The 27,020-nt window shown below is 44.1% G+C and overlaps 1 protein-coding gene across 2 annotated transcripts in view; it reads right to left on the reverse strand.

Annotated features, from left to right (window-relative positions):
* The window catches only part of RASGRP1 (RAS guanyl releasing protein 1), a gene marked incomplete at its 5' end in the record, with an annotated part of 82,770 nt that overhangs the window by 35,507 nt on the left and 20,243 nt on the right, over positions 1 to 27,020 (reverse strand). For both annotated transcript variants that reach the window (XM_082649317.1, XM_082649316.1), the window contains one exon: positions 8,998 to 9,118. In XM_082649317.1, the coding sequence (XP_082505443.1) occupies positions 8,998 to 9,118 (121 nt within the window). The remainder of the gene's footprint in view (positions 1 to 8,997; positions 9,119 to 27,020) is intronic.

Consider the following 27,020-nt stretch of genomic DNA (forward strand, 5'->3'; position numbering starts at 1 on the left):
CAAAAACAACAGAATACAAATTTCTCTAAAGTGCTCATGGAATATTCTCCAGGATAGATCATATCTTGGGTCACAAATCAAGCCTTGGTAAATTTAAAAAAACTGAAATTGTATCAAGTACCTTTTCCGACCACAAAGCTATGAGACTAGACATCAATTACAGGAAAAGATCTGTAAAAAATACAAACACATGGAGGCTAAACAATACACTACTTAATAACGAAGTGGTCACTGAAGAAGTCAAAGAGGAAATAAAAAAATACCTAGAAACAAATGACAATGGAGACATGATGACCCAAAACCTATGGGATGCAGCAAAAGCAGTTCTAAGAGGGAAGTTTATAGCAATACAATCCTACCTTAAGAAACAGGAAACATCTCGAATAAACAACCTAACCTTGCACCTAAAGCAATCACAGGAAGAAGAACAAAAAAACTCCAAAGTTAGCAGAAGGAAAGAAATAAAGATCAGATCAGAAATAAATGAAAAAGAAATGAAGGAAACGATAGCAAAGATCAATAAAACTAAAAGCTGGTTCTTTGAGAAGATAAACAAAATTGATAAACCAGTAGCCAGACTCATCAAGAAAAAAAGGGAGAAGACTCAAATCAATAGAATTAGAAATGAAAAAGGAGAAGTAACAACTGACACTGCAGAAATACAAAAGATCATGAGAGATTACTACAAGCAACTCTAAGCCAATAAAATGGACAACCTGGAAGAAACGGACAAATTCTTAGAAATGCACAACTGCCAAGACTGAATCAGGAAGAAATAGAAAATATGAACAGACCAATCACAAGCACTGAAATTGAAACTGTGATTAAAAATCTTCCAACAAACAAAAGCCCAGGACCAGATGGCTTCACAGGCGAATTCTATCAAATATTTAGAGAAGAGCTATCACCTATCCTCCTCCAACTCTTCCAAAATGTAGCAGAGGGAGGAACACTCCCAAACTCATTCTACGAGGCCACCATCACCCTGATACCAAAACCAGACAAGGATGTCACAAAGAAAGAAAACTGCAGGCCAATATCACTGATGAACATAGATGCCAAAATCCTCAACAAAATACTAGCAAACAGAATTCAACAGCACATTAAACGGATCATACACCATGATCAAGTGGGGTTTATTCCAGGAATGCAAGGATTCTTCAATATACGGAAATCAATCAACGTGATACACCATATTAACAAATTGAAGGAGAAAAACCATATGATCATCTCAATAGATGCAGAGAAAGCTTTCGACAAAATTCAACACCGATTTATGATAAAAACCCTGCAGAAAGTAGGCATAGAGGGAACTTTCCTCAACATAATAAAGGCCATATATGACAAACCCACAGCCAACATCATCCTCAATGGTGAAAAACTGAAAGCATTTCCACTAAGATCAGGAACAAGACAAGGTTGCCCACTCTCACCACTCTTATTCAACATAGTTTTGGAAGTTTTAGCCACAGCAATCAGAGAAGAAAAGGAAATAAAAGGAATCCAAATCAGAAAAGAAGAAGTAAAGTTGTCACTGTTTGCAGATGACATGATACTATACATACAGAATCCTAAAGATGCTACCAGAAAACTACTAGAGCTAATCAATGAATTTGGTAAAGTAGCAGGATACAAAATTAATGCACAGAAATCTCTGGCATTCCTATACACTAACAATGAAAAATCTGAAAGTGAAGTCAAGAAAACACTCCCATTTACCACTGCAACAAAAATAATAAAATATCTAGGAATAAACCTACCTAAGGAGACAAAAGACCTGTATGCAGAAAATTATAAGACACTGATGAAAGAAAGTAAAGATGATACAAATAGATGGAGAGATATACCATGTTCTTGGATTGGAAGAATCAACATTGTGAAAATGACTCTACTACCCAAAGCAATCTACAGATTCAATGCAATCCCTATCAAACTACCACTGGCAGTTTTCACAGAACTAGAACAAAAAATTTCACAATTTGTATGGAAACACAAAAGACCCCGAATAGCCAAAGCAATCTTGAGAACGAAAAACAGAGTTGGAGGAATCAGGCTCCCTGACTTCAGACTATACTAGAAAGCTACAGTAATCAAGACAGTATGGTACTGGCACAAAACCAGAAATATAGATCAATGGAAAAGGACAGAAAACCCAGAGATAAACCCACGCACATATGGTCACCTTATCTTTGATAAAGGAGACAGGAATGTACAGTGGAGAAAGGACAGCCTCTTCAATAAGTGGTGCTGGGAAAACTGGACAGGTACATGTAAAAGTATGAGATTAGATCAGTCCCTAACACCATACACAAAAATAAGCTCCAAATGGATTAAAGACCTAAATGTAAGGCCAGAAACTATCAAACTCTTAGAGGAAAACATAGGCAGAACACTCTATGACATAAATCACAGCAAGATCCTTTTTGACCCACCTCCTAGAGAAAAGGAAATAAAAACAAAAATAAACAAATGGTACCTAATGAAACTTCAAAGCTTTTGCACAGCAAAGGAAACCATAAACAAGACCAAAAGACAACCCTCAGAATGTAGAAATATTTGCAAATGAAGCAACTGACAAAGGATTAATCTCCAAAATTTACAAGCAGCTCATGCAGCTCAATAACAAAAGAACAAACAACCCAATCCAAAAATGGGCAGAAGACCTAAATAGACATTTCTCCAAAGAAGATATACAGAGTGCCAACAAACACATGAAAGAATGCTCAACATCATTAATCATTAGAGAAATGCAAATCAAAACTACAATGAGATATCATCTCACACCAGTTAGAATGGCCATCATCAAAAAATCTAGAAACAATAAATGCTGGAGAGGGTGTGGAGAAAAGGGAACACTCTTGCACTGCTGGTGGGAAAGTAACCTGATACAGCCACTATGGAGAACAGTATGGAGATTCCTTAAAAAAGTAAATATAGAACTACCATATGACCCAGCAATCCCACTACTGGGCATATACCCTGAGAAAACCATAATTCAAAAAGAGTCATGTACCAAAATGTTCATTGCAGCTCTATTTACAATAGCCCGGAGATGGAAACAACCTAAGTGTCCATCATCGGATGAATGGATAAAGATGTGGCACATATATACAATGGAATATTACTCAGCCATAAAAAGAAACGAAATTGAGCTATTTGTAATGAGGTGGATGGACCTAGACTGTCATACAGAGTGAAGTAAGTCAGAAAGAGAAAGACAAATACCGTATACTAACACACATATATGGAATTTAAGAAAAAAAATGTCATGAAGAACCTAGGGGTAAGACAGGAATAAAGACACAGACCTACTAGAGAATGGACTTGAGGATATGGGGAGGGGGAAGGGTAAGCTGTGAGAAAGCGAGAGAGTGGCATGGACATATATACACTACCAAGCGTAAAATAGATAGCTAGTGGGAAGCAGCCGCATAGCACAGGGAGATCAGCTCGGTGCTTTGTGACCACCTAGAGGGGTGGGATAGGGAGGCTGGGAGGGAGGGAGATGCAAGAGGGAAGAGATATGGGAACATATGTATATGTATAACTGATTCAGTTTGTTATAAAGCAGCAACTAACACACCATTGTAAAGCAATTATACTCCAATAAAGATGTAAAAAAAAAAAAAAGTAAGACCTGAAACCATAAAACTTATAGAAGAAAACATAGGTATATGATCTTTGACATCAGTCTTCATAACATTGTTTTTGGATATGTCTCCTCAGGCAAGGGAAACAAAAGCAAAAATAAACAAATGGGACTAGGGCTTCCCTGATAGCACAGTGGTTAAGAATTCTCTTGCTGGTGCAGGGGACACAGATTCGAGCCCTGGGCTGGGAAGATCCCACATGCTGCGGAGCAACTAAGCCTGTGCACCACAACTACTGAGCCTGCGCTCTAGAGCCCATGAGCCACAACTACTGAGCCTGCATGCCACAACTACTGAAGTCTGCGCACCTAAAGCCCATGCTCCGCAACAAGAGAAGTCACTGTAATAAGAAGCCTGCACACTGCAACAAGGAGTAGCCCCTGCTCACTGCAACTAGAGAAAGACCGTGCACAGCAATGAAGACCCAACACAGCCAAAAATAAATAAATAAATATATTAAACAAAAAACAACCAAATGGGACTATATCTAACTAAAGCTTTCGCACAGTGAAGGAAAAGAAACCCACCAACAAAATGAAAAGGCCACCTACTAAATGGTGAAGATATTTGCAAATGATATATCCAATAAGGGGTTAATATCCAAAACATACAAAGAACTCATATAACTCAACATCAAAAAACCAACGTGATTAAAAAACTGGCAGAGGATCTGTATATACATTTTCCCCAGGGAAGACAAATGGCCAAAAGCCACATGAGAAGATGCTCAGCATTACTAATCATCAGGAAAATGCAAATCAAAACCACAACGAGGTATCATCTCACACTTGTTAGAATGGCTGTTATCAAAAAGACAACAAATGACAAGTGTTGGTGAAGATGTGGAGAAAACAGAACCCTTGCACACTGTTGCTGGGAACATAAATTGGTGTAGCCACTGTGGAAAACAGTATGGAGGTTCCTCAAAAAATTAAAAATAGAACTACCATATGGTCCAGAATATCCACTCCTGCGTATTTATCTGAAGAAAACAAAAACATTAATTAGAAGAGATATATGCAGCCATGTGTTCAATGCAGCATTATTCACAATAGCTAAGATATGGAAGCAACCTAAGTGTCCATCAAGAGACGAAAGTATAAAGAAGATGTGGTACATACATATACACACACACACTGGAATATTACTCAGCCATAAAAAAGAATGAAATCTTGCCATTTGAGACAACATGGATAGACTCAGAGGGTACATGCTAAGTGAAATAAGTCAGATAGAGAAAGACAAATACTGTATGATTTTACTTATATGTGGAATGTGAAAAAACAAATGCACAAACATAACAAAACAGAGTTATAGGTACAGAGAACAAACAGGTGTTTGCCAGAGGGGAGGGAAGTAGGGGGAAGAAAGAAATAAGTGAGGAAGATTAAGAGGTACAAACTTCCATTTGCAAAATAAATGAGACATGGGTAAGAAATGCACCGTATGGGGAATACAGTTAATAACTATGTAATATCTTTGTAGGGTGACATATCCGTAACTAGACTTATTGTGGTGACCAGTTTGACATGTATAGACATATCCAATCACTGTTATGTAACAGAAACTAACATAGTGTTGTAGGTCAATTATACTTCAAAAACGGACAAAGAAACAACAAACATAGAAAAATAGATCAGATCTGTGGTTACCAGAGGCAGGGGATGGGAAAAAGGGGGATTGTATGAAGGCAGTCAAAAGATACAAACTTATAAGATGAATAAGTACTAGGGATGTAATGTACAACATGATAAAAATATAATGAACACTGCTCGACGTTATACGTGAAAGTTGCTAAGGGAAAATTCTAAGTTCTCATCACATGAAAAGAAATTTAAATTTCTTTAATTTTGTATCTATATGACATGATAGATGTTCACTAAACTTATCATGAATCACGCTTCAAACCTTAAACTTACACAGTATTTTATGTCGATTATATCTCAATAAAACTGGAAGAAGAAATAAAATTCATAATTATAGTTTAAAACCATTATTCCAATTAACCAAACATTTTTCAAGGTTCCTTAAAAGTGCCTGGTGGGACATTCTAGACTTATAGGAAGAACAGTAAGATTTGCAAGCTAAACTTGAACCCCTAAAGAAAAACTATGGCTGTGAAATTTGTACGTTTCATAAAATGACTTTAACTTAAAAAACCTAAATTTTGATAGATTTACTGTTATAAAATCTGTCCCTGAGAGCACCAAAATCAAACAGAAACACAAAACACACACACACACACACACACACCAAGAACAAAGGTAATCAATCCAAAAAATAAGCCTAGGCAACTGGCAAATTTCATGAAGTGAATGGTTCCAATGCTTGCCTTTCTTTGGACATGAAAGGGAGGAGTGAGAATGACATGACTTTACATTTCTCTTTACATTTCCTTATACCACATGGGTAAGAAAATGCATCCCTTCGGTGCAAAGAGATTCAAGCATAAGGCACATTCTAGATAAATACGTCTTAGAGTCTATATTTTTATTATTTGATCTAGTTGTTGAAAGATTTGACTTCTCCCTTATTAATGAGGAAGGCACTCACACACAAAAAAAACCCACTTTTCTTTTAAGACAACTGGGTGGACATAAGAATCAACATGGTGCCTTTCATCATGGAGTTTATCTTCCTTCTGTTTGCTCCCTACCCTTCTCTTCACACGTCCGTTCCCCAGTGCACAGTGCCAGGTGCCATCCAGGAGGGCAGAGCCTCCCAAGGTCGCAGAGCCCTTGTGCCACAGCGGAGGCAGCCTCGAGCAAGGCAGGCACTGCTTTCTCACGTGAGGAGATGAAGCAAACAGCAGCACACGCAGGCCAGTAATCAGGGGCTCAGGCATCTGCTGACCTAGGGTAATCGTCATTGTTTGCTGCAAGCTTCAGGCTCCACATCCTCATAGGCAGTGCTGTGGCCATGAAGTACCAGGGCAGTTCTGGCTGTACTTCTCAGGCATCTGAACTATTCAAAGCATGTTGTTAATTTTTTTTTCTCTCTCTAACAATGGAAAAACAGGAAGCAAAAGGAAGCCATCTGAGCTTCTTTAACTGACAGGTAAAAGGAGCTATTCCAGTCTGGTATGTTGAGACGTTCACCGTGGAGGGGAAAGGGTTTCTGAGAGAGCTGAGGATAGAGCAGTAGGGGCACACTGGGCCAGCCTGTGGAGGGCCATTTCCTGGCAACCGAGGATCTGCCATTACCCTCTATTTGCAGAGGCTCTGGAGCATGGCCTGCCTGATTCGCTTCTCAGGAAAGTAGCTGCAGAGGTGGATAAACGAGGGAGAGGGTGGCTGTGAAGATGAGAAGCCCAGGATGGGACAGAGGCTGGGGAGAGAGACCGTGAGGGCCCAAAGGCAGAGACATGGGAATGGAGAGAAAAGAGTCACTTCTGACGCAGGAACCCTGAGATTGGGTGACGGACTCTGTAGGTGAAAGGCACGGAGGACTGTGAGTGCTTTGATGTTGCCGCTTTAAGACCATCGGATGGGCAGCAATACCATGAACTGAAACTGAAAATACAGGTATCAAAGCAGAACTCATAGTAGTAGTAGTTGAGGTGGTGAGTTAATGAGTTAAGTTTTAAGCATATTAGATTGCAGTGTCTGCAGGATAAAGTGGTACAAACGTTAAAAAAAAAAAATGGTTTGGGTTAGAGAAATATGGACTTGAAAGACCTCAGAGGAATGGTGGTGGAAATCCTGGTGGGAAATCACCCAGGGGAAGTGCAGTGAGAAGAAACCAGGATGTTATCCCCATCTCGAGGAGGTACGCAAAGAAGAGGCTGGATGGAGAGGTGGAGGAGGGCAGCCCAGGAGGAGGGAGAGCCGGGAAGGTGCAGTTCCCAGGGCCCTGGAGGGAGTCTGGAGAGGCAGGGGGTGTCAACAAGGCCTCTACACAGACATCGCTGTAAACAAGGGTGGAAACAAAAGCCACCAGGCTTGGCAGCTAGGAGGTCACTGGTGACATCAGAGGAAAGTCTGAGTACAGGGGTGGGGCCCACGGTCGGGTTAAGGACTGAGTGGGAGTTGAGCGATGGGAGAGAGCGAGTGCAGACTATTTTAAGAAGTCTGTGCATCACATTTCTAACCCTATCAATGGAATGAAGGGGAGGCAGGGTTGAGAGTTTATTTTTAGGTTGGGGAGACTTGAATGTGTTTTAGGCTGAGAGGCAGGTGCCCCTGAAGAGGCAGGGTTTAGAAGGACAGGAGAGAGGGGAGATAACTGATAGAGAAAGGTTCTGTGAGAGTGGGAGGGAGGATGGGGAGGAAGAGGGCTCTGCTGTCACCGTGGGGGCAGGTACCCGGCGGGGCACCAAGACAGGCGCCCCAGGTACAGCTCAGTCCTTAGAGCAACAAAATTTTTTCAGCGAGGAGTATTTGATCACTGACATTGTTTAGAATTGCTGGTACGTGGAGTTAATAAAAAGTAGACCAACTCTGAGTCTGTTTTATTACGGTTTTAAAATTCTCTGCAGGCCAGACATCCAATTATTACCTGCACCTCTCATCACGTGGACCCCTCCCAAGGTTGCACCCTTGGAATGCCACTGAAAACACCTCCTCTGAGATGAGAGGTAAAGGTTTATGAGTCACTTTAGAGAAGAGATTCAGTCTTTACGTTTTTTTCTGTGTGCCATGAGATGAAAAGGAATGGCTGAGGAGAGTGGTAAAGGATTAGAACAGCTACAAAGCATGACTCAGTGCCAGGGACCTGGGCTTCAAGGTGCTAAACAGTCTCAGCCCACCTACAGCCCACAGTGTCATCAGTCATCAGGGAGAGGGAGAAGGCAGCCGTTTTCTCCACCCAACTCCATTCACACCCCCAAGAGAAGGTTAGAATCCGGCAGGGTTTGCTTGGCACGTAGCCAGTGCCTCTGCCTAAGCAAAAAGGCACCAGCAGCCTCTCCAGATGCTCTGGCATCAGAAAGCGCTCTTCAGAACCTGAGGCAGGCTGAAGAATTGGACAGGAAAGCCACAGTGCAGTTTATCACTTGAGTCATGCTTGCACCCTTGTCATTTTGCATGGGATAAATATGAATTTTGATTAATCTACAGGAAAACGATTTTTCACTAGCAAGAACTAACAAAGAAGACTATGTTTGCATGTTGATTTCTTTGGCCTCTTCCCAGAGCAATCAGCATCAATAACATTGCCTCGCCCAACAGAAGATACACACACATACATATGCACACACACACACATGCACACAGACACGCACACCGTGCCATGAAAGGACGTATGAACCCATTAACCACTCAGGGTTATGCCAAAGCAACCAAAGTGAAAGCATCCTTCCAATTTCAAGACACTGCTGAACGAATCCCACGTGGGGACCGCCAGGCACTATGCTAAAGGATATAGAGTGATAACTTTTTGGAGCAGTTCAGCAGAGGAAATGAGAATTCGGTGCATGGTCAGCAGGACTTGCAACAGTTGGTTACTTCGACACAGGTTTCCGTCTGCATCTGAAAACATAAAGAGCAGCTTCTGAGCGAGGCCCCAGAGAGGAATTAGTTACCTGGTGGGACACCTGCCAGCCCCCCATCACTCCCGGTGGAAGACCAGAGGGCGGGCTCTGCAGGCCCAGCGCCCTGCCCCCACTGACTCTGACACCACACATCCATCCCTCCGTTCTTTGCTTTTCTTTATCCTCCAGCTGCATCCTCCCCAACCCCAAGTGTCCGTTTTGAGGCTCATTAACCACGCTGCCAGAAAGGTGGTAGAATCGTGGGGAAAGGATAACATTTGCACCAGTACATGCGAGTCTCTGTTGAAAGCAGAAGCAGATCCAGGCTTTGTGAGGCCTGAAAGGCATATAACGGGGGAAGGAGGAAGTCCTTTCTGGGGTCAGAGGGAAAAAAGTTATAGTCTTACCAGATTACAGTTAAAATACCTTATTCTTGCAAGTTTTACAAAAACATATGACCACATGAATACATTTCTAGGGCTGCCCCATGGCCTTGGAAGTGGGCTCATGCACACGAGGGGCCCTGAAATGGAAGCTTCCTTAGTTTTATGGGCAGTGCGCTCTGGATGGGAATAAAGGAGGAAGACTATGGGCAAACATGACTTTTGGAGATTATGGGTGGGTTACAAGTACCCATGATGATTTGTATCAAAGATCATGGTTAGCTCCTTACTTGGGTTTTGCAAATCCTGCTGGTACCACATAACAAGATGCATTCCATACAATGGCATTGGGTGCAAAGATTCCCCCTGGAGTGGTTTTCAAAATCTTTTCACATTTACGGCATGAAGTGTTAGGGGCTGTGCTGGTTATTCACTGCAGATCTAGTCTCTGTCCTTCACCATGGACTGCATCACCAGGCTCCTTGCTAGCCAGCTTCCAGTTGGGTTCAGCCATTGGGATGCATCGGCAAGAGATGGGAGGAGAGAGAAGTAGGTATTTCTTTCTCCTTCCCTCTCTGCTTGGCACTACTTCCCTGTAGCTACAGGTCTCTTCAATGAGTGATCACGCTGCTTGGTCCCTCTTTGAGGGCTCTAGCGCTCACTGGGATCTAATACTATATACTAATCTCCCTTTTGACCCTTTGCTGCTGAGGGTGGTAACGACTTCTGGCTGTTGATAGTCTCTGGGTGCAGCATCTCTTAATTCCACTCTCATCTCTGTAAGTAGGCCCCCATCATTAAAGTGTCTTCACTTAAACAAACCATGTGAATTCTGTTCCCTGCTGGGAACTTGAATGATTCAGGGGAAAATACCTAATGAAAGAATATACATGGATTCTTTTATCATTTGCTAGCTCTTTAAAGCACATTATACAAAAGGGGTTATCATTTTCATTCTTTCCAAGTATACCAAATGGTAAATGAAGGACATAGTGCATTTGGGCTCAGGATTCAGAAGTTCTGGCTCACTCGCAGATGATGAGTTAAAGTCATAGCTCATTGAGAAAATATAAGCAAACGCGACAAGATCGCTCACCTTCCCACCGCCAAATCCACCAATTTACCCGCATTCTATTACTCTTACTGCCTGCCTTCCTCTATTACCATGGAAGGTACTTCACAGGTCAATGCTTCCACTGAGCTCTGGGTCTCCTTTTTCTCAAGGACACTGACACCGTCTTTGTCCACGTTCTCTCCTCCAGTATCAACTTTCCTCTTTCTCTCGCCTGGTTTACTTCCACTGGCATTTAAGCACACCCCAGAATCTCCTATTTAAAACGAAATGAAATAAAACAAAACCTGAAACTGTAGGCACCTCTCCATTCTGTTCCCCTTTTCAGCAAAACCTCAGTCATCAATTTCTCATCTCCCATTCCCTTTCATCCATACCATTTTTGACTCCTACCTCTCTTTCTTTTGTTGTGTTTTTTTGCGGTACGCGGGCCTCTCACTGTTGTGGCCTCTCCCGTTGCGGAGCACAGGTTCCGGACACGCAGGCTCAGCGGCCATGGCTCACGGGCCCAGCCGCTCCGTGGCATGTGGAATCTTCCCGGACCGGGGCACGAACCCGTGTCCCCTGCATCGGCAGGCGGACTCTCAACCACTGCGCCACCAGGGAAGCCCTCTCCTACCTTTCTTATTCCACAAAATCTTTTATTTTCAAGGTCTCCAATCTTTTATTTTCAAGGTCCACATTGCCAAATCCAAGGGTTCATGCCTCTGTCCTCATCTTACTTTATGACTTGAGTTGCATTCAACCCAACCCAACCCAAGCTGACAACTCTCTCCTCCTTCCTGGAGCATTTTCTTCGCTTGGCTTCCACAACATCACACTCTCTCAGCTTCCCTCTCCAGCTCTTGTTCTGTCTCCTCTTCGTTTGCTGAGCTTTTAAATGTTACTGTGCTCTGTGGCTTAGTCCTCCCACTTCTTTTTTTTTCTAACAATTTTTAAAGTCTAAAACTTTTTAAGTTTTAAATTAAAAAAATTTAACTTCTTTCTTCTAGGTAGGGGAATTAATCTAGTCGTTTGGCGAAAATACCATTGACATGCTCATGACTGCCCAACAGACATCTTCAGCCCTGAGTACCGAATTCTTATGTCCCACATCCTACTTGGCGAATCCACATAGATGTGTAATTTCTGACTTAACTCATACAAACAAAATTCATGACCTCTCCGTCCCCTAATTCACTTCTCCTCCATTTTTCCTCATCTCAGGAAATGGTACCACCAGTCATCCTCTCAGTTACCCAAACAAAAAACCTAGTGGTCATCCTTCATTTCTCATTTTTCCTCGCATCCAATACATTAGCAAGTCTTGATTCTACTTTCAAAATACGCCTCAAACCTCTCCATGTTTCCCCATCCTTGCCATCATGCTGTGTAGCCATTACCACGATGACCTAATTGACCTCCTGTTTTCACTCTTATCCACTTACCCACAAACTGCTCTTCACACAGCAGCCAGGAGTGAGCTCCTAAAACCCATAAATCAGGTCATGTGCTTAATACGCTTCAATGGGTTCCATTATACTTGTAATAACACATGGACTCCTTGCTACAGCCAACAGAGCTCTACATGTTCTGGCCCCTGTTAGCCTCCCACTTCATTTCATACCATATTACTCCTCTCTATACCACTGTTTATACCTCGAACGCTCCAAGCTTATTCCTACTTTGCATTTGTTATTTCCGTCAGTGTGGCCTTTCTTCCCTTGGCCCATTCATGTCATTTATGTCTCAGTTTCAAGGTCACATTCTCAGAAAGGTATTCCTTAAACTACGTAAGGTAGCCATGGTCCTGCCTGAGTTTCTTCACCACACTTACCAGTGATCTGAAGTTCTCTTTTTTTATTTGATTTTTATTTTCTGAGTCTCTGCTAGAATATAAGCTTCATGAGACCTGACCTTGTCTGTTTTTTCCACAACCATATCTCTAGGGTCTACAACAGTGCTGATACATGACAGTTACTCATTAAACACTTCTTGAGTAAATGAGTGAACTACACCAAATAGGAGACCCCTTAACTCTTCATGTATCTTTGGATATTGAGTTTGCTTTTTTCATTAGCTATTTCATTAATGATATATAATATACACACATTTTCTTCTTGGCCACAGTTTATAAAAGAAACAAAGTTACAATTTGATAAATCATTTTTAAGAAGTATTCATCTAGCCTGTTATAGTTTTATACATCGTTCATTACTTATTCTAAGCTTACACTCTGGTGAGGTGGGGTTAGTACTGCTATCTGTTTTCTGGCCCACATAATTTCTGTAATATTTATCTCCTGCCACAAAAATTCTGCATAACAAAACACCCCAAAATTCAGTGCCTGAAAACAGTAATCTTTTTTTTTTTTTTCCTCAAGAGTCTGTAAGTTGGCTAGGGGTTGGCTGATATAGGCTGGGCTTTGCTAGGGCTCCTATCCTACATGCGCCCCCAACTTCCCTGGACCAGTGGGCTAGCCAGGGTATGCTCTTCTCATGGTGAGGGCAGGGTGCTGTAGGACAACTGGAAGTATCCAAGGCCTCTTAGGCCTAGGCTTAGAACTGGCATGCTGTCACTTCTGCTTTAGTCTGTTGGCCGAAGAAAGTCACTGCTGAATCTCAAGTCAAAGGGCAGGAACCTCAAAGTCATATGGAAAAGATCACTGACACAGAGAAGGTAAAGTTGGGCGAGGAGGCAATAACACAATCAAATCTACCACAATTATACGGACGTAAGTTTTCAAGTCAGCATCTGACAATATAGTTTTTATAAGGCACCTTTCCTCACAGAATTATATAGTAGTGCTTCTATTCCTGTACGTTATGGTACAAAGCAGGAGAAACTGAAATATATTTGTAGGGTATGCATTAGAATGTTCCTGGAGTTATGGACACAGTCGCAGACTTATTCAGTATGAATAAAATCTAAGACTTGCTATCTCAATTGTTCTTTGTGGCTGGCTAGCATCCTTCCTGGATGCTCATATATTAGGGAAAGGGGCTTAGCAGTGTCCTGGGTGAGATGAAAACCAAGTCACATACAGAAAGATTCAAGGACCCAAATAGGTTTACCATGGAGAAGACTCAGTAGAGATATTAAAATTTTCTTCAAATATTTGTAACGTTAACTGTGGGAGAATGTTTAGACTTGTTCTGTGGGGCCACAAATGGCAGAACCAGAGAGGATGAATAGAAAAAGTTATGGGAAAGAGAACTGGGCACAACACGTGGCAGAAAATTCTAACCATTAAGCCTGCCCAACAACGGAAGCATTTGCATCACAGACCTCTGTATTCAAGAGGAGGCTGGGGAGGGACACTTTATTCAATTATTGTAGTTGGCATTGAACCTATTATTTACTGAAGTCCTACTCAATACCAGGGGCTATGCTCAGCACTTTGATGTTATTTCTAATTCTCACAACACCTCTGCAGTGTTGATACTGCTCACAATTTACAGCTGAGGAAATGAAAGCACAGAGAGATTAGGTCGCTTGTTCTAGGTCAAAGAGACAATGGGTGGAGGAGCTCAGGATCTGGCTCCTGGTCTGTTTGATTCCAGATCCCCAGCTCTTTCCAAGACACTGCGTGACCATTTGTCAGGATAGGGAATTCAAGTATTAAATGGGGGAAGGGGGCTAGAGTAGATGAGCTTTAAGATCTCTTCCAGTCCCTAGGGCTACAAGTCTAAGAGACGCCACTGGAATATTGGATTGGAACCAATTAATGCACATTTGAAAGGATAGCTTTTTGCATCTGATGATTTCTGAAAAACTCTCACATGCCTTGGCGGATTGATAGTGATCATTCAAGTTGGCTTTAAAATAAGAAGGGTGCTGTGCCTAAGATCCACAGTCACAGTCATTCTCCACTTTTGCCTCACACCCCCTCTTCCACAGAGTCCTGTGATGGTCCCCCACTACGGCGTGTTAATCCCCACACGCTCTGTTGGAGGGCAGGCTGGCATACGGTAAGGCCAGGAGGGCATCTCTCGGCACCTTGTTTCACAACCCCCTCGTAGGTGCCCCTTCTTCCACAGAACTTCCTGCATGTTCACTTGCCCTCATTCCTGCCACCACCTCTCCCCAACCTCTCCCCAACTCGACCATCGACCTCCCTACAACCTCATCAAGGATGCACTCCCCTCCCGCCCTCATCTCACGGAGCAGCACTTCTCCCTTCTTGAGGGGAAGAGCCACCCTTTGAAAGTCAGATTTCAAAGTGGCTGGTCAAGGGGAATCTACCTTCTAGACTGCTGGATTTTATTTTGATAATTTGATATAATTGCTGTAAGCTGATTTAAACATTTCAGTGAATAATTTAATTTTGTTTGCAGCTTTAGGCTTCTGAAAAATGCAGGGTGTCATACTAAAATTCTAATACGTAAAATGTGCAATGCATAATAAAATGTGCATATTTTCTCATTACCATCTGCTTCTCCTTCTACTTCAGGGGGAGACTTCTTTAAAGGGTTGAAACCTCAGTGGGACACAAATTGCCCATCTTACATACTCCATCACTCAACCTGGGGAGCAATGTGTGCTGCTAGGGAAGTATGCTAGTCAAAGATCCACCCGACCTGTGGACCATTTGCTCTACAGAGCAAACAGAAAAGCCATGTGGAGAGTCATTTCTCTGTGAGCCAGCAACTGGTTTTCCATCATCAGACTCAGTGCTGGCGTTAGCTATGCTTCCTGGAATCACAGACTCTCACGGTGGAAAAGACTTTAGCTGTCTTCCACCTCAACCTTCTAGCTGTTGCATTACTTCCTCCTAAAGGCATCACAGGTAACTGGCTGACTAGGCTCTAGTTACACCCTTCCAACGAGAGGATACAGCTCTCTAACTACTCTGTAGAGCAACTTTCATTCTACTTCAATTAAAAACATTTTATAATTAATCGACTCTGTGCAAGGCACTGTCCTAGGTACCAAAGGAGATATGAAGAGCTATAAGAAAACTCTTGTCTAGTTGGAGAATAAGACACACACCCAACATACTTCATAATATCAGGCAGTCAATGTTAGAAGTGAAACCCGTGGAGATCATGCTGAATGGTGGCAAAGTTCAGGGGAAGGAGAGATCCTATCCAGTCGTGGTGATTCAGGAAGCATCTCTTGCCATCTGCAGTGAGGTGACCCAAAGCTTCAGGATTCAAGAGGCCATCTGGTCTAGCCCTCTATCTCTCAACCTGCTCATAGCCTCTTTTCTTCCTTTCTGTGGTTTAATCTTAAATAAGCTGCTTGCCTAGAGTGATGCCCTGCTCCCTGATGATATGACTCCTGTGAGAACAAACTTGCAAACGGCTGCATTCGAGGCACTGCTTCTTGCTGACAAGGGGTGGGGGCAACCTTCCTACAGTGAAGGCTTGTCTGGGGGATGAGGCAGCAATGACTCGCTGCAAAATGGACATAAAACATGTCCAACACCAGAGAAACTCCAGTACAGAGTCCCTTCTTCCCCTATGTTTCGGTTTCCATGGAAATCCCTTGATGTGCGAAGGGATTTTGTATGTACCAAAGACAGAATATCAGAAATTGGTATATTGAGGGTAAGCAAGCGATCAGCATTGGGAGGGAATCACACAAAAGAACAGGTGTGTTGAAAACGGGGGCCAGAAAATGGTAATGGGAAAGCTAGTATCAGAAAGCCACGGGGCAGGTTTGGATCCAGAGCCTAGAGCAGGGCTGCAGCTGCTAATGCAGGTCAGTATCACCAGTAACAGGAGAGACTGGATCTAGGCAGAACCTGACAGATACAGAGTTCTGAACGCGTTACAACACGGTAAATGTTCCAAAGAAATAAACTCTACTTGACAGCAAGACTATTACACTCATTAGATCCTGTTTGGAGAGTGCAGAAAAATTGACAAGCTGAAAATAAGTTTACTGGTTTGTTGTTTGTTGGTTGGTCTGGTTTTTTAGGGCCGACAGCTGCAGCTGGGGTAGGAAGTGAGTGCGAAGAAAGAATGTGGTGACGCACACATACTTTGAGCCCTCAGAGCTTTCACTACCTGAGCAGCTCACAACATGTATCGGCAGCACCTTAATCTTTTCTCCAACCAGGAGAAAGCAAGGGATTTGCTAAGGACGGAGTCTCGCTTCACAGGGCAAGCGTGAGAACCCGCGTGGCTGCCACTGGGGGAGCACTGGTAAGAGTTTCAACAACAGCTCTCCTGGGGGGTGGGGGGGACCCTGATTTGTGGTGCACGCAGATTTCTGTGGTATCAATACCCCCACTGTGGCCGATTCCAAGCCACCAATATGAAGTCAGACGGTGGAGCGGGGAGGAGATGCTTGCAGTCAGCTCTCAGCACCACGGGCTGCCGCTCTCATCCACGGACCCGGGGTCGGAAGGGCGGTGCCCGCTCAGCTTCCGCCCTACCTGGCACCTCGTTCCCAGGTGCTCCCAAACCCACTTTCCTCCTCACCTCACTCCTGATCTCATGCCCTCTGGGCCTTGCCTGGTGACTGCTGCCCAGTTAACCCTGATGAGCACATTCCTCGGGGAGGAGGGGAGGACGCATGGGTGGATCCTCTCAGATGTCTGCATAGCAACAGCGACTTCTTGGAGTACTTGGTGCTCTAACCCAAGGAAGAACATTTTAACGTAGGGTGAGAATGCGGGAGAAGGGAAGCTCCCAGCCCTCATAAATCTAAGCCCCGCTCTGGCTCCCTCTGGGATAACCTGGTATATCACACCCAGACAAAACGTGCGCGTGCACACACAGCTGTCCTTGAAGCCCCCAGCAGCGGGAGAGCCACTGCTCTCCCTGGACGGGAACGCCTGAGGGCAAGACTTTGTTTTCACAGCACTGAGGCTCAAGGGACAGAACCACCTGGGCTGAGCACCTGAGTCGTACCGCTCTGCGAGCAGCTGGCACCGTGGGCACAGTTTTAAAGAGGAGGACACCGAGGTGTCGTGCGTTGGCCATGGTCTAGGGCTGGTGAGTGGAAGGTCCTGGACAGGATCGGCCCTCTGGCCCCCAGCCCAGGTCTCCTTCCTTGGCATCTACCTCTCCTCGGGGGATTGCTGGGAGGTGAGCGGCGTAAGGCCTAGGTATACTGGGAAGAGCTCTGACTTCCAGCTGTGCATGCTACAAGGCTAAACCTCTTACGCCCATATCTCTTTTTCTCCCCCAAAAGCCCTACATCCACATACCAACCCTGCCCTTCTCACTGCAGTCACGGTACAGACTAAAAATCTTCCTGGAGACCCGAACCCTTAAACCCACCACTTCTCATGACATCAGCACAAAGGCTGTTACTGGCACCATTTAGCTAGGACGACTAGACCCCAGAGAGCCCGTGGCCACGTGGGTGAAAACACCAGTGCCCTGAGAGCTCACAGCCCCTGAGTGGCCCGCCTCTCCCTCTTCCTGCAACAGCAGCTCCGCTCCCTCAGCCAAAGCAGACGGCCACGGGGACGGTCCTCCCCGCGCACGGCTTTGCTTCCGAAGCGTGAAGCTCTATGTAAAGGATGACCTAGATTTTCTGGATGAGCGACTGCAATCTATAAATGTCTAATCATGCGCACGAATTGCCTAAAGTGAAGAAGAGCTTTCAGCTCTATTGCCTCTGCTGAGCAAGGCCGTGGCCTTCCTTGGGGACTGCAGCCTCCATCCAGACCTGTCACGTCTCAAGAATCAGGGGTCTGAGAAGTCGTGAGGGAAGCTGTCCTCTTCCGTTCTGCAAATTGGACACAGTCCCAAGTGTGGAGGTCAGGGGGCTGGGCCGGCACTAAAAGACAAGGAGCGGGAAGAGGCGTGATGGGTATGGGGTAGGCCCGGTGATGGGGTCTGCGACCTGGTGATGGAGTCTGCGACCCAGTGATGGAGTCTGTGACACTGTGATGGAGTCTGCGACCCTGTGATGGACTCTGGGACGAAGCCATGACCTCAAATTCTAAGAGTCGTTGTTGGAAGGCGGCACCAACTGAACACCCTGGGCAGGTGGCCGCTTCTCCGAGGCCCATCTAAGTCCCTGGGAACAATCGAATTGTCCAGCTGGGTAGAGAAGCTGTGATTTGAGTCCTTGGTGAGCTGCTGTCAACGCAGCCTACTTGGCTCACACAGTGACTGTCCCCCGCACAGCACCACAAGAATGTGCCCGGCGGGGGGCGGACAGGCCGCAGGGCCCAGGCTCAGCTTCCCGAGGACATAGAGAGCTGCCCGCAGGTGGCTGGAGGGAGGCCAGCGGACCCAAGACAAAGACACAACACAACAGGGAAGGGAATCTGGGGCAGCCCTCCCTCTGCTCTCTCCTTGCTTGCTGGAGCGCGTTCCTATCGCTTCAATCTTGTCTGTTAAATCCTGGGCCTTTTTTAGCGTATTTGTTGACAGGCTGGATGGGTATTAAGCAGCAGCTCAGGGAACTTTCCAAACACTGACCTAGTGAAATAACACAAGGCCTGTCTGAGACTTACTAGTTAGCCACGAACTCAGCCTTCTTCAGAAAGTTTTTCTCAGTATTGATTTGATCCTAACAGACCTAGACGCCTAGTTAATCTCGTTCCGGTGCACGACAGGGCTGAAGCAATTGGTGTACGTTGCCATAAAATGGCACTGCCCCCAACACTGTCTCACCACAAACTGTCCTTGACTCATAATTCTCTGCAATGAACAGGCCTGGACAAAAAACATCATCACACCATCACGTATGGTAAAAGGACTGAGTAAAATCTTTTGTAATCAGACAGAAGTTATTCTGAAAGCCTCCTCGCCCCTTCTTTGGTTGTGGTGAGGATTAGATTACCTTTGATTAAAGACAGAGAAACGCTTAGTAAACTGGGAAGCACTGTCACGGTGGCGACCTGTTCTTATTTCTCTTGCTGGATTTGGAACACTACTTTGCTCCTGCTAGGCTCTCGTTATTCCAGAGTGGAACAATGATTTTTCATGAAATACTTCATTTTAACCACAACCCAAAGAGGGGCTGTCCACGCTGGTCTGTCACACTGTCCGTGCCCATGAGACCAGATGTGGTTTCCTGCAAGCATGGTTCCAATCCATGGCAGAGTAAGTAGGGGCCTTCCAAACTTCTTTCCAGTTCTACGTTCTAAGTGCAACCCGCCCCTCGGGCCCTCAAGACAGAAGGATTTCTTAGGGTTTACTGAGGTGCTAGAGAGAAATCTGCATGAGGACCCAGGAATGACTCTGAAAGAGAGAACTTCACAGGTGGGTGAGGAATGTCTTATTCACTGAAGGAAAGAAAAAACTGCTCTCTACTCAGGAGCCAGGAGCAAATAAGAAGGGGTTTCAAACAGCTCACGTCATGAACTGGCGCTGTGTCACCATCTTACAGAAACGGCCAAAATGCAACGGAAACTCACAAAGTGGATACCAATCGGAAGATGGGAAGGCCGGGAGCACTATCTGGTGTTCTGCCAGAGGAAATACAGCATCTGACCGGAACAAGTGAACTACATTCAAAGTCCAGCCTGACTTTCTCTCCCTCTCCCTCTCCCACTGGCGGTCTCTGTTGCTCTCCAGCTGTTAAACATACATGGGGCACAGTACCAAGCCCTGTTCCAAGAGGGTCTTCACATGTATTAACTCTACGAGGTAGGTGGTATTGTCATGACAGATGAAGAAACCGAGGTTAAAAGAGGGGTAAGGCAACGTGCCCAAGTCTAGCTGGCAAATGGCAGTCCTGCGATCTGAACCCCGGCTACCAAGCCCTGGGATAGCGCTGTCATTTCCACGCCTCAGTTTGCTCCTTTGCAGAATAAAAGCTTGATAGTATCTTGCCTCCATCCCTCCCAGCACAGAGATAATCAGGAGATCAGTCAAGATAAGGAAAGCACTTTGATATCTTTTGGGGAGAACAAGGTCCTGCACTAAGTCCAAACCACCGTGATATCTGGTTGACTGGTGGGTCCTAAATATCTAGGCTGCCTGACAGTACAGTAGTCACGTAGCACACGAAACCTCGCGCCACTGCTGAAGTACCCACAACATGCATTTATTAGGGCCTTCTCTCCTCGCACATTAGCTTATTTGAACCTCACACCAACTCTGCAGGATGGGTATTATTTTTATTATTTTACAGACGAGGAAACGGAATAAGGTGAGGTGAGCTGCTTAAAGTCACGTGCGTGGTGAGTGCCTGACCTGAGTCCAGGTCTTTCAACTCAAGCCCGGCCCTTTCCACTGTATCCCACTGCTGCTCATTCTGGGTTGAGAAGATTAAAGGCACATCGTTTCCATCTCAGCTCTGGAGGGTTTCTGGTGCCAGCCTACCTGGAAAGGTACTGAGCATCCCTGGTGCTTGGGTGGGCTAGGCTATTGTGGTGATAGTTGTATTTGTTTTTTCTGTTTTGTAGCACAAGTGCCTGACCTAAGCTTTGATTGCTGAGGCATCCATTGCAAAGAGGCATCCTTCAAAGACGGCTATCTCTCAAATACACACACTGCCAGCCACAAGACTAGATAAAGGGCCAGGCCACCTCCCTGCACTGAGGCTCCTTGGTTTTAGACATTGTGGTTGATTTCAATAACTGACCATTGGGCTACTTGTTTTTTCCTCTCCTCATACTTTAGAAACTCCTGCCCTTATGTCTTAAATTCACCAATAAAGACTGAGCCCATCAAACATTAGACCCACCCTCGACCCCAATATATTCAGAACCCCTGGCCTGCGTGCCCTTTCTCTTTCTTTCTCTCCTCTCTCCCTCCCCCAACCCCAACCTTGCTGTGTGGCCCTAGGTATGCTGTGTAATTTCCAGGTCTTGTAAGCAATAAACTTTTATTTTTTCAAAGTTTCCTGAGGGTTATTGCTGAACAGTGTCTTGTAATCATAATAAGAACCATCTCCTTTTGAGATGGGCACAAAAGAGCCCTGCTATAGGCATTCTAATTTTCGCCACAGCTCTGCAGGGTAGACGTTGCTGTTTCACACATGAAGAAACAGACACAAGGGAGGTAAAATTACTCATCCTTACCACTCATTTGTAGTCCCACAGCTAGGAAGTGGCAGGAAGGGACTACAAATTATTGTGCTGGTTATTTTCTCATTCTGAGTCCAGAGCTGTAGTCTCTGGGGTACATTCCAACACCCCCAGTGGATGCCTGCAACCAAAGATAGTACCAAACCCTATACTATATACACCATGTATGTTTTTTCCTATACCAGTGAGTGGGTAGAGTCTACAGTGTGGATCTGCTGGACAAAGGGGTGACTCATGTCCTGGGCAGGATGAAGCAGGACGGTGTGAGATTTCATCATCATACTCGGAATGCCATGCAATTAAAAAACTAAAAATAGAGTTACCATATGATCCTGCAATCCCACTACATATATCTAGAGAAAACTCTAATGCGAAAAGATACATGCACCTCAATGTTCACTGCAGCACTATTTACGATAGCCAAGACATGGAAGCAACCTAGATGTCCACTGACAGATGAATGGATAAAGAAGATGTGGAGTGTGTGTGTGTGTGTGTGTGTGTGTGTGTGTACACACACACAAACGGAATATTACTTGGCCATAAAAAGAATGAAATAATGCCATTTGCAGCAACATGGATGGACCTGGAGATTACCATACTAAGTGAAGTAAGCCGGACAAAGACAAATACCCTATGACGTCACTTATACGTGGAATCTAAAAATTAGTACAAACGAACTTATTTACAAAACAGAAACAGTCTCACAGACATAGAAAACAAACTTATGGTTACCAAAGGGGAAAGGGGAGGAGGGATAAATTAGGAATTTGGGATTAACAGATACACACCACTATATATAAAATAGATAAACAATGAGGATTTACTGTATAGCACAGGGAACTGTACTGAATATTTTGTAATAAGCTATAAGGGAAAAGAATCGGAAAAAGAATATATATATATATATGTATACACACACATATATATACACACATATATATGTATATATACACACACATACATATATACATATATATACATCTGAATCACTTTGCTGTACACCTGAAACTAACATGATATTGTAAATCAACTCTACTTCAATAAAAAAATAAAAATAAAAAACAGATTTAAAAATATCCCATAAAAAATAAGAAAATGAAACCTATGAATTATTTACTTCTGGAATTTTCCATTTAATATTTTCAGACTACAGTTGACCATGGGTAACAAACTTCAGAAAGCAAAGCCTCAGATAAGGGGAGACTGCTCTGTATAAGAACAGATACTGACTAGTAGCCAGTGATAAACACAAAACAGTAGCTGTGCACTTACTGAAAGAGTTAAATGTCTTTGGAAGAAAGGTGTATGTAGAAAGGATTTTTATGCCTGAGATGTGAGGGGATGCAAGGAGGTGATGGTAAAGGAATAATCACAGTTTTTAAGAAGAAAGGGTAAAAAGACGGATCAACCAACGATAAGGACATAAAGCAGGACCTAATGTTCAGGCTCTTCTTTCAACCTGTGTTAATGCCACTGGCATTTAATTCCATTTACAGATCTAGACAGAGCATCCCCTTGACACAGTGACAATCAGAGATTCCCAGATATCTTTAAGGGTCCTGAAATTTAACGTCATTGTGCAATAGAACAATTCTCCTCAAGTGAGAAAAGCTTAGACTACAGTTCAAAAAGCCTTCCTGGGCTTGCGATCTAGATAAGAATTGCCAAAGTATATCCACTGAAAAACTGACATTTTCAGGACTGAAAGGGTAGAGGGAGATGCCTGAAGAAGCTGATATCCTGAGTTTCTGTGGGATCTAATAGGTTGATGCCAAGATTTCTTCGACTTGTGTCCTCAACTGATCAGCAAGTCCTTGGTCAGCTCTGGAGCCTGCTCTGAGCAGAGCAGAGTAGGAGGGGATGCCGAGGGCGGGGCCACCAACCCCACATGGCACTGAAAATAACACTAAACAGCTGGACACGCCTGAGCACAGCACTTTTCACCTTACACAGTACTTCCACATGCTTGGTCTCATTTGACCATCACATCCACCTTGTGAGGTGGGTAGGGACACAGTCACTTTGCAGATGAAAAAGGCACAAAAACAGGGCTGATGTTCAGTCTGTCCAAGTGGCATCCGTGTGGACTGATGGGGCCTGTGCCGTGCCAGTTACTAAGTATTTTGAATATCACCCTGGATGAACAACTGGCCCATGGTTAATACCACCACCAGTGGCAGGGATGGTGTTCCGGGCTTGGATGTTCTCATAACAAGTCCAGCGTCTTTGTTCTAAGAGAGCTGTGCCTAGTAGTGTGGGGAATGCAGAGATAACCAGGGTCCTGTCCCAGCAACTGTCTAGAAGCTGCCAGCTATAATATGGTACAGAACACAGAAGGGCCTGGAGGGAGGTACAAACAAAACACTAAGGCAGTGTGGGGAAAGGGGAAGGCTAGATTTGACTAGAAGAAATGGCTCAACATTTATGAAGAGGTGGCATGAGGTGGGTCTTGAAGGAGGGGTCAAATATTGACAGACTAAGATGGAGGTAAAGACATTCTGGGTGAGGGAAGAAATAACTTCTACTCTTGGAGATCAGAGAGTTAAAAGTATATTCAGGAAAGGATGTGAAGTCCAGTTTGGCTTAATTAGAAAGCATTTGTAGACAGGAAGTATGAAAATGCGGATATGGGTCACAGTGTTGCGGACCTCATATACCAAACTGGGGAGTTGCCCTTACTTAGATCTTTACTTTAAAATGCTGCAAAAGCAGATGGTCTGTCCACAGAAAGGGGAGAGCAGCACCCTCTTACCTAGCAATCTTTTAAAACTGGTTATACCTTACAACCCGAGCCCTAAAGGCTCTTTTCCAGGTGGATCATTTCTAAAGAACCTAGTACCTTATTTTAATTTCTACTTGCATCTTTTCCCTAACTGCATAGCTACTAAGGGAAGGTTACAGAGTGTGTGAGTGTGTGTGTGTGTATGTGGGCATGTGTGTACACTTACTGCTACAGTGAGATCATATCAGAGCATGAAATAAAGGTTGGTTTTTGCCTAACATGACTAGTTTTGCTGTTATTCAGGAAGCTCAGTTACTTGAATTGATTATTTTTCCTCCCACACTTGGTCAGCATTAGTATCTTAACTCTCAGTTTTCTTCCCTGTCAACATCCTTCCCGACTGCTTTAAAAGCCAAGGAGCCATACAGATGGCCATCTATGATTACAAGAGAGCAATGACTCTAGGGCTTCCCCAATCTGTCACAGGGATGCTGGATCATCCACTTGCAAAAAAATTCAGACCCCCAAATATACAAGAAGTCAGCAAGGATGGGGCTGAACGTTGGCAAGGCCTTGGCCTCATCTGCTTGCTCAGAGTTTGGTCACAGTGGGTCAATATCATTATTTCATCTTTGGCCTCTCATGTGCACCAGCTGGCACATGTGTCCCTCCCTGATCCGTGCTAGCGATTTAGGCAAAATGAGGATGCTGTCGCCAGTCTGAATAGGTATAGAGCAGGCTGTGTAGTAGGAAGCACTTCAATACTTTCCCCACTTAGTGTGTTTTCCCACTTTACCTCTCACCTTTCCACACACCTGGTCACCTGTGGAAACCATAGGAAAGATCTTCCTGTGTTAAGGTGTTGTAGACTTCAGTATTCCTCTGGTCATATTTGTATAATAATTGTCACTCTGAGAGGAGATAACATAATGAAAAAAAATTCACAATTGGTAAATTTGGGGGCTTTAGTGGGTGATTTTTTTTTTCTTTTTCTAGTGAGGTGGTCTTAATTTAATGGAGAGTTTCAGGAGAAAAAAATCAAATGTTTTCTATCCTAGGGTGCATATGTTCAGGCTTACCCAGAAGTAAATGAACATATTAAACCTGACTGACTTTTCAAGACCTGCTGGTTAGCTTAAAAATAAGACGAGACAAAAAATAAACCAAACGACCTTCCCCCCAAATAGATCCCAAGGCTTTATCTCATACCTATTGCATCAAAATATTCAAGGATGGACACAGAATTTGTATTTTTAAAAATCTCTCCAATGATATGATGGTCAGTCAAGTTTGATTAGACTGTTTTAGACCACTTAGTTTATTCCTTGCCCTGGGGTAGGTCTATAAGCTACTAAATGACCTCATGAAGACATCTCCAATTTCAGAAATCAGTGGTGAGGTCTTTCAGTCGTTTTCAGGGCTAGACACAAGGGAAGTACTTAACAAATAGGTGATTTGGTGCCAACGTTACAGACTCCTGGGTGGGGACTCAGGAAGCACAATCAGAAGCACATCAGAAAGGAATGTGGGCTGAGCCAGAGGACCATGATCAAAGGTAACTGATCTGGGCCACAGGGAGTTTCCCGTCGTACATTAGGAAAGCTCCCCTCTCCCTTGGGCCTGCACAGCCATATTCTGAGGGGATATTTTATCCCTGAAGCCGGAGACCAGGGTCCTTCACACCCTCCAACATAAAGATGTCAGTTCTCCCGGGGCCTTCACAGGCTCTGCTGATTAAGGGTCTTTGCCTGTGGTGTCTGGGCAGTCTTCTCTCTCCCCTCTTCCCTGGAACCCTGGGAAGTGTCCACTGGGGTCTATCACTTTCCAGGCATTAATGAAGGGGCACCGAAAGCTCAATCCCAGGGATGACCCTGCTGTACTTTGTCTGGCCAGGGGCATTTTATCCAGGATATGAAAACATATCATTTTCCCTTTCCCACCATCCAACTCTTGGGCCTTTTACCACTCACAATATTTCTGCCAGAGAGAGGAACCAGAAGGGGATTGAACATTAGTCATTTTATAGTATTTCAGCAACTCTGGTAAAACAACTGGAACAGACGCACAAGTAGGATTAAAATGAAATGTGTGGGTTCTTGGTAAATTTCAATGAACCCCTCTTCTACAATGGCATGGCCTCATGAGTTAACTTTCAAGGAGTCTGCCATTTCACCTCTGTAGTTCGTGGGGTGTTACAAGGAGTATTTCACTAGCAGCAGGTCAACTGATTAAATAAGGATGTTCTTGGCAGGGTTTTATTTATCTCCCCACCCCTGCCCAGTGATCATCAGAAGGGGACTCTGGTTTCTGAGTCACTAGACATTTGTCCCTCAGATCTTGGCCCTCACATATTTGATCACACACAATCATAGAGGAACCCAAAGGAGTAAACCAGAGATGAAATAAAAGTTAGTCATCTTCACTTGCTATCTGGTAGGCCTTGAAAATCTTGGCTTTACCTTCTAGCAAGCTCTACCACATGGGAATAGATTGTGAAAAGACGTCCTCTCACTCAAAGTTCCTACAGAAGAAATTTCTACCAGTTTTCTGCTAGCCAGCTTTGGTGTTTGTTTTTTGAAAAAAATTTTTCTGTCTTACTGAGGTACAGTGGAAAGCACAAATTTTAACATATAGTTTGATGTCTTCTGACAAATACATACATCCTTATAACCCAAACCCTCTCAAGATTTCGCATATTTCTATGACCCAGTAAGTTCCCTTATCTTCCCAGTCAGTTCCTCCAACTCAGCCCGCCATAAAGCCATTCTCCTTATTTTTTTTTAAATCATAAAT

Source organism: Grampus griseus (assembly GCF_964374135.1).
Source record: "Grampus griseus genome assembly, chromosome: 2".
NCBI lineage: Eukaryota > Metazoa > Chordata > Mammalia > Artiodactyla > Delphinidae > Grampus > Grampus griseus.